The sequence below is a fragment of the Leiobunum rupestre genome, chromosome 8 (genome assembly GCF_980474605.1).
Source record: "Leiobunum rupestre chromosome 8, qqLeiRupe1.1.hap1, whole genome shotgun sequence".
In the NCBI taxonomy this organism is placed as follows: Eukaryota; Metazoa; Arthropoda; class Arachnida; order Opiliones; family Sclerosomatidae; genus Leiobunum; species Leiobunum rupestre.
In genome coordinates, this window is record NC_143391.1 from 6,212,921 (window position 1) to 6,223,926 (window position 11,006).

General features: G+C 37.3%; 2 protein-coding genes across 3 annotated transcripts; one reads left to right on the top strand and one right to left on the bottom strand.

Annotated features, from left to right (window-relative positions):
• Positions 1-476: 476 nt before the first annotated feature.
• Pgant35A (polypeptide N-acetylgalactosaminyltransferase 35A) lies at positions 477-3,314 on the bottom strand. Of its 2 annotated transcripts, none has more exons than XM_090156666.1 (9): positions 2,529-3,314; positions 2,299-2,465; positions 2,122-2,240; positions 1,808-2,052; positions 1,626-1,743; positions 1,413-1,565; positions 1,112-1,351; positions 816-1,049; positions 477-757 (listed from the first exon to the last, which is right to left on the bottom strand). In XM_090156666.1, exons 1-9 carry the CDS (start codon positions 2,936-2,938, stop codon positions 629-631), a joined length of 1,815 nt encoding a protein of 604 aa, XP_090012792.1. In that variant the 5' UTR covers positions 2,939-3,314; the 3' UTR covers positions 477-628. The 2 variants fall into 2 exon arrangements, with proteins under 2 accessions (XP_090012792.1, XP_090012791.1); XM_090156665.1 differs by having other exon boundaries at positions 2,113-2,240; positions 2,529-3,313.
• A 2,625-nt stretch (positions 3,315-5,939) lies between these two features.
• On the top strand, positions 5,940-10,377 carry LOC149932236 (ninein-like protein). The gene has a single exon (XM_090156913.1). It carries the CDS (start codon positions 6,172-6,174, stop codon positions 9,013-9,015), a length of 2,844 nt encoding a protein of 947 aa, XP_090013039.1. The 5' UTR covers positions 5,940-6,171; the 3' UTR covers positions 9,016-10,377.
• The last annotated feature ends 629 nt before the right edge of the window (positions 10,378-11,006 follow it).

Consider the following 11,006-nt stretch of genomic DNA (forward strand, 5'->3'; position numbering starts at 1 on the left):
CCCTGGCGACGCCACTGCTACCAGCAAGGAGCATGGTCATAATCTTCTCCAGCATGGACTTCCCTCACGCCTACAAATGCAAGTTTTGGATAACCAATAAAATACCAGGGCATTTCCCTTACCAAAAAATAAGTGGTCTAAGAACTATTTAAGTTGGTTTTAAGTTTGTATTTGAGACAAATACCAACTAAAAACCTACTTAAAAACAAATTAACACCAACTTAAAATGCTACTTAATAAAGACCACTTAAAGCCAACTTAAAACGTTACTTAATAAAGACCAATTAAAACCAACTTAAAAAATATGTAATTTTCTGACCACTAAAAACCAACTAAATACCAGCTTAAAGAAAAAGGCATTTTCCCACCAACTTAACTAGTTTACTGAAATATGCTGACCACTTAAAACCAACTTAATATCAACTTAAATGTGAATACCAACTAAAAACCAACTTATTTTTTGGTAAGGGTTAATTTTTCATTGGGAAGAAGCATATTTTTGTAGCATGAGGCGGGTTGAGGCAATGCTAAATATCATTTCAATATTGAAATTCTCTTTATATACAAATACATTGTTAAAATATGCCCATTTTTATCACAGGTTGCATTAGGGTTTTTGTTTAGACTATTATTTCCTCAAGTCCCACTTTTGGGCATTCTCGCTGCTGCACATGACCATTAGAATATGCTCTCCAATTTCAACTTTTTTCACTCCCAAACAAAGACCCGCCGCAGGGTTGTAAATTGGAGTATTAATCTATTTAAAAAAAAATGAATAGAAAAAGATATATAAGAACCAAATTTTGTTACTGTACATTTGAAGAATGTCTCCAATCTTGTAAACCTCCCATTTCATGGCACTTGTAAAGTCTTGGGTATTTCTCTCCCGCATCCAAACACAGCAAAAACGCTAATCTAAGATCATTTTTCTTAGTTTCAAACCATGTTTGTTTCTTTACTGACGAACATTTCTGTAATTGCAACAAAGATCCTTTTGAAGTTACTTCTTCTTCAGACTCTACGCATAGAGCTGATCCAGACAACTGAATCTGAAAATAGGCATTTAAGTTTATTTAAGAAACTTGCTGATACTTGGCAAATTTAGATTAACTTGATATTTGTCAACAATTTCAGGTGGGACTCTACGAAATATCGGACTTTGTTTTCCATTCTTTTGAGCTGGTGCATTGATTACATTCTTTTTGTTAGCTGGAAGTTTTAGATCTTTATATACATTTTTCATGTACCAATCAAATGATTTGCATTTCAGGCGTTTCCTGAGTTCAACTCTCTCCGCAATATTGCCATATGGTTTATCTTTCACTTCTGGACGAGTTTTAAAATAATATTCCTACAATGAAAAAAGAATAAATAAATATCATCATATGCCTATTTTCAATCTATTCAAATACTTTATATTCATCCATCCAAACATGAGCAACTCTTAACGAGTTTTTAGTTAACGTATCCTCTCCTTGTGGAGAACCATACGGCCTGCGATGGCGAAAGACATGACCCACCCTTGAACAAGGTATAATTTCTAAACGACCACCGCACATCCATACCTAAGTTTATTGTGAACTGTCAGTAAAATCTTTTAAGCCCAGGGATTAGAAATCTAATACCCTGAAAGATATTTCCAGATTTTCACCACCCCAGACGTCCATTCCCTCGTCATATTCACCAATATGCTTAAAATACTTGCGATTAACAGCAAATAATCCACCAGCCATTGTAGGCGACCTATAAAGTAAGAAATTTATAGATATAGAGAATCTGGGTTTTCTAATAACTACGTTGAAATTACTCGATTGGTTTAATAAAGTCTGATTTTTCATTTATCATATCTAAAGGAACGCTGTCCCATTTAAAATGAAGCCCCCAGTTGAAACCTCCTTTGACTGTAGGAGATGCTGAATATTGGAATGTATCAGGATTGATAATGTCAATTATAGGGCAGACAATTGTCGATGGACTGGAATTGATTTGTTGTAATAATGGTTCCAGCCAGCCCTGGTTTGTTTCGCAATGACTGTCAAGGAAGACTAAGACCTATAAAGTAAAGTACGATATTTATATTGAGCGATCTTTCAGGGTATACTTGATGTATACTTCTCCAACCGACTGACGTGCTCCAAAAAGCCTAGCTCTTATTAATCCGGCTCTTTCAGGCGTTCTCAAAAGTTTCACATTACGAGAGAGATTCAGTTTAAGATATTGATCCAATTCTTTTATCAGTCCTATAGGGATATACACATTTTAATTTTTGAAGTAAATTGAATTTTCGGTTGTCCATACCAATGTCACTATAATCATCAACTAGTATGATTTCTTCTATTAAATTTTCTGGCGTTCTATCGAGAACAGATTGAACAGTTCTTAATAGCGTGGATAACGCTTCATTATAAAAACAAATAATTACACTGGCTTTTGGCAAGCTATTATCAAAGGACTCCTTTTTACATCTTTAAAAATAAAATTTAGTTATTCTGAATTACACTTGAAGAGACTTCAGTGCGAAACCTTACAATGGATGTCTGGTATCAGGAATGTTTCGATGGAAGCCTAGGCGATTACTTATTAGCAAATTAAAGGCATGTTTCAAATAGCCTTCATCTTTAACTCTCTGGTCCTTAGGGTCTTTTATAACTCCCAACATTAGTAGATCTGTGCTGTTAAAACCATTTACATCGTTGGGTATTATTTTATTAGATACTTTTCCTATTATATTGTTTTGTCGAAACCAAGATTTCTTATATTGTAACTTTTGTTCAGGAGATACTTCGCTTTTATAATAACGAGGTATTAGTTTAACTTTAGGAGAATTTCCCAAATTACTTCCGTAAATGTGGAGGTATAAATACATTATGGTAAACCAAACTATTGAAGTCACTATAATTCCTAAGAAAAATGACTTAAAACGCACAGACTGAAACATGATATTTATCGTCAAATTGTGGTGGTGAGCATTATTACTACACGTGTAAATATGACACCAATGACACTTCCAGTTTCGGCAGTGTCGCGATTTTATTTTTCCTTTTAATCGAGTTTGTCATTTTTCCTTCTATTAATAAACGGATCCGAATTAGAAGGGGTTCAATAGTTTGTTTTCAGTGTTTCAGTTTCATCATGGGCTGTCTCTTGGCAGATATTACGTTAATTAGTTCATTCTCCACCTTAAAATTAAAAACCGTCTGCAAGCGATGAAGGGTGATGCCTTAATTGCCTTTTTCCGTTCGGTGGTTTCAAAGTAAGGCAACTAGTGTAGCACTTCTATGTCATTACACTCCAATTTTGCCCTAGTTGAGTTACACCGTGCACGAAAGATAATAAGAACCCATGCCCTAGTGCGTTTAACCAAAGAATATAAAGCTTTATATTCTTTGGTTTAACCCATAGATAGCTTCTTCTTCCATGCGTATATAAAGGTCTAGATAAAATATTTCAAAGGGAGTGAATACGGAGTTGACAGCTAGCAGAAACGCGTAATTTCTGCCGGCTATCCTTATAAGGCGCTATCTTTCGGTAAGAAAGCTCGTGCTATCGTCGCGAGAGCCTATGTCTCCTGCTTAAAATTTATACTAAAAGTCACCAACAGATGGTGTCTAAAGACTACGGCCTGCGGAAAGCATTGAGTTGGGAATATTAATCTAGAGATCCAATCATTCTAGTTACCTATGAGATTTCTATGGTAGCGATAGTTTCGGTCGCGAATAGCGTCTGCTTTAGCCACTACCAGGAATCCATACCTCTACTTGGAATGCTTAACGCGGCAGGTTTTCGTCTCGATGTGGCCAAGGACAGTAAATATCTACTGTCCTTGATGTGGCTGACGGTTTTTGGACGTCACTATTTTAACTTAACAATCCTGGGGCCTGATTCTACTCTTATCGTTAGGAGTTAACGAAAGAAAATTTTCGTTGGCTCCATTGAAATTATATTAGCTAACGAAAAATTATTTTCGTTAAGTAGCTAATGATAAGAGTAGAATCACGCCCCTGGTCAGAGTGATCTTACCATAAGGGATACGTCAGGTTAAGCATTCCAAGAAAAGGCATGGATTCCTGCAAAGATAATATAACTACGTACCCAGTAGTGCATGCAGATTTTTAAAAACCTTTTTATGTAGTTGAAATAGTCGTGTCAGAGCTCGAAATTTACCTAACGTTGTAAAAATTTAAAAAAAACTAAGCCATGTAGGGAGATTTACTTATTTATAAAGAATATTTTATAGTGAAGATTATACTAATTAAAGTGCTGTCTTGAGAGAAACCATGAAGTAATTAAGGTAGCCAAAATTCTGGTGATGGGGAGGGGGAAATATCAGAATTCTACCCACAACCATACGTTTCCTTTCTACGTCACTTCCATTATGTTTCTACTTTTTATTCATTTTATTTTGCAAACAGTTTGGAGCAGCTTCCAAAATCGAATTGTAACCAGAGTGACGCTTTGACTTTTCAGACGAAAAAACGCGATTTCTCACTTGAGCGCCGTATCGATCAATCACTGCTAAAAAGGCCGCAGGCAGCCATTTTGGAAAAACGTTATTACTCCGACTCGAACAATTCACCCCCACAGAATTGGAGTAAAATTACGTCATAGCGTTAACCTTCTTACACTACTCCGAAATCCCGGAGCAAGCGAAAAGAAACCGCCTACTGCCAGACGGTAATTATCATACACGTAAACATGAATATATCTAGCTATGAATATCCAACCCTACGATATAGCCCTTCTATCATGTCGATTTGATTTGGGTGGCAACTTTCGAGACCAGTGACGCGTTTTCAGCCAATCAGGAAACTGAAGGAAATGACGGCATGCTCCTCACTCGGTCGGAGCAGATGTGATTGATCACGTGACTAGATAAGCCCAACCCAAATTTTAGCGGGAGGTTAGAGAGGCCATGGGCCAAATAATGATAAATCCAGGACATGACTCTATGCGAAAAACCCGTCCAATAGCGCTAACACCCGACCACTATTGCCCCCTATTGGGAAAAGCGCGCGATCGCGGACCTACGTCATTTTGGGGGCAGTTTTCAAAAATAATACACGTGGTCATCGTAGTAAATATCAAAGAATATTTATTCACAGTTATCATATATAGTGTGGTTATAAATGTAAGTACTTATTTTTATACGTACTAAGTTCATAATTAGTATAATATATATAATTATATAATACTTTCCTAGAATGGTTAAAATTAATCTAAAACTGAGAGGCCAATATGGCAGGATTTTTGAATAACAACCGCCACTTATTTCCGAATTCCGACTTAAGCAACACTAGATGGCGTTCGGGAAACCGGAAATTTCTGCTTGATTTTGCTCCCAATTTTTTTTTATTTACTCCTTTTCCCCACCTACTAAAATGGCCGCCTGTTACTTTTGGTGGACGACCGATTTAGTACGTGAGAAGGTACCAGAGTCATGTCCTGGATTTATCATTATTTGGCCCATGGAGAGGCTATTGCTATTGTATATTCATAGCTAGATATATTCATGACGTAAATTAATTCGAGAAGATTTTTGGGATGTACGATATTTTCAATAGTACGCATTTTTCGATAATTCCGCTTACGCGTACGATAATGTATGATACTTATTGAAATTGTCTGAAAACCAGTTAAAAGTGTGACTTTTAAACATAAGTTTTCAATCGGTTGAACTTTATTTATTGAAGTTAAAAATTAAAAATCTTTATTTCAAAAGTTTAAAGTCAGTATTTCACACAAAATTCAAATTTACCGCTAGTTTTCAGGCGTACTATAATTTATATCTGCAATCGATAATTTTTTGGCTCTGGAGCCTCTGGTACGATATTTTAAGTTTCAGCCTTTCAGGAAGTGGCAAGTGATTGTTCGCTAATCGCTATTGTAGTTCGTAACATCTACGATGTCAATCGTAAAAGTATTCCATAAGCTCGGGGTCAAAATTGCTATGTTCACTAAACACAATGTAACTTAAAAATCTTCCCGTAAATTCCAGAAATTAGGCGGTATATACATTTCTGAGTTTATAGATTTATATCTGCCTTATAGTAACAAAGTACTTTCAAGCAAGTTACAAGCTCTATTTTTGAAGCCTTGGTAGGATGTTTGTTAGTTTTTCAATCATGTTTGCTACTGCGACACAACGTTGCGTCACTTTCTCTATGAATTTAAATGCTAAAATTAAATTTATTTCTGAGAGTTTTAATTAATTTCACAACAATAAAAAAAATCGATATGGATGCAAATATGGAACAAGGAATAGCACAACTTCGGGAAGTTTTTAATAGTTTTGATGAAAAGCGAACTGGATTTTTGGGACGAGAGAACCTGATAAGTTTGTGCAATCAACTACAGTTGGGTAATCAGTCGAATATGTTTATTCATCATTTGCTAAGGGGAAATAACACTGCAAAAGTCAACTTCAACGATTTCAAGGAAGGTTTCATCGCATTACTAACTCAAACTGCAGGTGCTGATGAACATAATAGTCTAGACGATGATGATGATGATGATGATGATGATGATGAGGATATGGATTCAGTTTTTGCGTCAAATAGAGAAGTTTCTCCAAAGTTTGTTTTGGGTGCTAAGAAATATGGACGTCGTTCCCGTCCAGCCTCAGTAATTGAAAGTGAAGTTTTTGATTCTCTTTCTGTGGAACAATTAACTGAAACAGAGATTTTGGTGACATCATCTACTAAAACTATTTTCAAAACCACCACCACTGGTGATCCTTCTAGTTTATCCTTGGATTCTGAGAGTTTAGAGCCACACGTCCCTCTTCATTTGGATTTGAAGAAAAACTTGACAGTGTCTAATGATACTGAATTAAACACCTCTTTGCCATCAACTCCAGAACACATGTTACGATGTTCCGTGAGTCGAAATTCTTCATTTCAAAGCCAGTCGGAGATAGATAACCTACATTCTGTAGCGCCCGAAGAATATCTGAAGAATTTGTGGAAAAAGCTAGGTATTGGAAAAAATGGTTACCTAAATTTGGAAGAATTGGGAAATGTCTGTAGTCATATTGGTATGGAGACGACCAGTGAGACTGTTAGGCAGCTCTTTGAGAAACTAGACTGCGATCACGATGGGAAGGTCACTTTTGAAGAGCTGCTTCAGGGATTATTTCAACACGAAGTTCCAAATTCAGGAAAATCACCAGCAGTATCAATATCAGAAATGTCGTTTACCAGCAGCCCAGTTAATCATAGAGTTTTCAGACACGGTTCTCAAGAAGAAACGCAAGTCTCGGAACCCTCTGTTGAAGCTGGAATTTTTTCCTCCATTGACCCAGAAATGGGTGGCTATGTTCCAGCCTCCGTGATCGTGGATTTGTGGGAATCTCTCGGAATTCCTTGCGGAACGCAACTCCTGAAAGATCTTGGTTTCGATGTTAATTTGAAAATAAATTTGCAAGATTTGACACTACTGTTGGAAGAAGAATTAGCTAACGCGAGTTCGGATCAGGTCTACCAAGCCGCCCTGACCACTTTGCAAAACGAACTCAGGTACGCGAAAACCGTGGCGGCGCAGCTTAAAACGGAACGCGATAAATTGCGTGATTCTGTGGCCGAAACGAACGAAAGAGCCGCTTTGTTGGCTCAAGAAGTGGACGACCATCACGCCCGCCTCGAAGAATCATCTCGTCACGAAATATCTTTATTGGAAAAGAAGCATCAAGAGCAGATAAAAGATCTTCAAGAGGAGTTGCGCAAGGAACGAGAAACGTTGACAACTCATATGGCGAACCTCAAACAAATACTGGAAAAGGAATTGGAAGCGTCTCACGCCGAAGAAATCAATTTGAAGAAAGAACTTCAGTTGCAGAAAGCGGACAACGCTAGGTTAGAGAAAGAGTTGCACGATCTTTTAACGAGGTTCTCCGAGTCCGAAAATAGAAACGAACAGTTGCAGAAAGAGTTGGATTCGTTGGCCCAAGTACGTTTGAAATTTTCGGAACTAGAAACTTCGACTAACGACGAAAGATGCGAAGCGCTCACTCAAGAAATAGAGGAACTTCGGAAACAAAACCAAGATCTCCAAGATCATACTCTAGAGCTGACCCTCGAGATTGAAAACTTGAAACTGATCGCTAATGCCAACAGCAACAATAAGAGGCATAATCGAAATAGCTCCTGGTTGGCCGACTACAACAAGTGCGCCGGGGATGCGGGAATAAGCGTTAGCGGTAGCGGCCTCAAACGACGAGGAAGCGGATCGTCTTCGGATGGCAACTCCGAAGACGACAGCCGAATGGTGGGCAAAGTTCGAAGGCGGCTGTCGGTGACCTCCTACTCAGCAGAACAACCCATGATGGAGTCCTACGACGAGAGCTGCTCCTTCTTAGACGAAGAACAGGTGGGCATCAGCTTCGCCATCCCGAAACGAGAAAATAAAAAATTATCCTTGAGCAATTCGTACCCCAAGTTTACGGAGAGTGAACGGGGTGAAAGATTTTCCAGCCTGCAGACGCCGAGCCAAAAAGAGCGATCTTCGGAAGCGGTTTTCGAGAAAGAACGCGTCGCCAACCACCTTGAGAAAGGCGATCTTTCCTCGCTGCAAAAGAAATTAGAGAAAGAAATCGAGGGTCGCCGGAATCTGCAGGCCATGATTGATTCCATGAAAAACGAGATTCAGGACACCATTTGCCAACTCTACGAATTAGTCCAGAAGATATTCCAAGAAAGCGAAACGGCCGAGAATCCCGTGATCGCGTCCCTTAAGAAGAAAATAGAGGACCGTTTCTCCAAAGTTCTTCTGATGGCGGATAGCGCCTCCAATAAAGAAAATTCCCGAATTCGCGATTCGTCCGAATGTTTCGATGACCAACCCAGCAAAATGGACACTTTGTTGAGGGATCTTTTCCTCGAAAACGGCCGTTTGGTCAAGGAACTCAAAAGCGCCGAAGAACATAGACTGAAGGCCGAACATAGCAACATGAGATTGCATTACAAATGCAAGGTTCTTCAGAATTTGGTTGCCGAAGTGACCCACGCCAGCATTAATTAACTAAACTGTCTTTCGCGTCAGACTTTTTTTATACGCTCTTTTTTACCAGGTGCTTTCAGTAGGCCTCTTAACATTTTTAAATGGTATTATCCTGTTTACCGCGTAACGGCAGCAATTTATGCAATATACATGTTCAATATATAATGTCATAAGTATATTCCAGCCATATTAACGTTAAAACCAGGAAAATGTACAGACGAAAAAGTTATTTAACAGATTTTGACTTTAACGCGTATTATACACGCTTGTATCTGTAGCTGGTATGATTTTTAATAATAGCTCAATTCAGTGTAGAGGTTTCCCTTGATGCGTAATAGCGTTTCATTGTGTATATTATTTTGTGGGTTTTGGGTACTAGTTTTCGATATCATTGATAGCTGGTAGAATAGCCGCTAAATTCCGTCAGTTATAGCACGTATGAAAATTGTGATATCTTAAAAAATTCTAGCTGAAACTTAAATTATGCAACTAAAAATTTTCATTGTTAAATCGATAAAGTTGTTAGTAAATGCAGCCAAGGTAGAACCATCCCCTCCGAAACTCTGTAGGTTGAAAAGTCAGTAGGTGATAGAAAACCAGTCTTTCAAGCTCTCTGCGCCTATAGAAGACACTTTTGGGTGCTTTAGGTACTGTCGTGTATTTTAATAAACATTTTTATAAAACTCGCTTACACGTGGATATTTCAGGACCCAACTTGACCTAGAATTGTTTACTCAATTTACATATTTGTAAAACGGAAATTGGTTTTTATTCAGTTGTTGGTAATTTCGAAGTGGACCAACGGACTTTTAACGATACGTCCAAAGCCATTTAATGAAATTAATTTTAATTTATTTATCGTTAATATTATTTTAAACAAAATTATTATATTATAGAGCGTTTTCGAAAGATTCATGTACTAAATATTTCCTAATTACTGGTATCATCTTACCATATATAGGATAACTGTGTAGATATAAAATTAAAACTAACGTTCCTAACCCAAATTAAACGCAGCTTGACCTGTTTTACCCCATTTTCGCGATCGTGTCTGCTCTCTGATTATGCCATATGGCCCAACTAGGCTTTTCAAAGAATCTAAGCGGAAAGTATATCTTTCAAGACTAGGCCATTCCCACGCATTTTCCTCGCGGGTTAAAACCAATATGACGCATCTCTAGTAAAATAATTTTTACTTATTTTTGGGTAATTCGTTACGAATCTGGTTTTGAAATTATTATTTTATGACACAGATCTGTTTTTAACCAAACACACGGAAATTGTATTCATATTTTATTTAAAGTTTAAAAACCAGTTGTATTAATTGTACACAGGGTCTGTTTTTCTTTAAGAAAATAAATTTGTCACGATGCTCTCAAATGAGTTTGATAAATAGTTACTTTGTACTATTTACTACATTTCTAGTGTAAATAAAAATAACCGCGTTTTAAAAATTTAACTGCATAAACTATATTTTCGTGATCTAATAGTTTTAGAAAGTCACTGTGGCTTACCACGTAATTTTTTGGGAGAAATGTCAAAGCTTCTTTTCCAGTAGCGGCGCCAGGATTTCTGGGGCGGTAGGCCATGGGCCAAATAATGATAAATGATTTATCATTATTTGGCCCATGGGTAGGCCAACCATTTGGAGGCCCCACCAAAATTATGGAGGCCTCCCCCCACAATTTTTTCAAATCCGTCCACGTGGATTATTTAATTTTTTTGAAGCAAGTGGTGAAATTTTTTGGTTAAATTTGTACGCGATGAAAAAATTAAGAGTTAATTATGAATTTAAACATTACTAAAAACTGAGTGTGTGTTGATCCTCTTTTGTGTACCGATAACACTATTTCAGGAACAGCAGGGCCTCCAGAGGTTCTATAATTCCTATAAAATCCTATATTTTCCAAAATGTCTATTGTTAACAGGGTTAGCTACTAGTATATTTTTATGATAAAATAGTAAAATTTTTTAAGTGAAAATCAAAGATTTATTTAACTAAATATAGATTT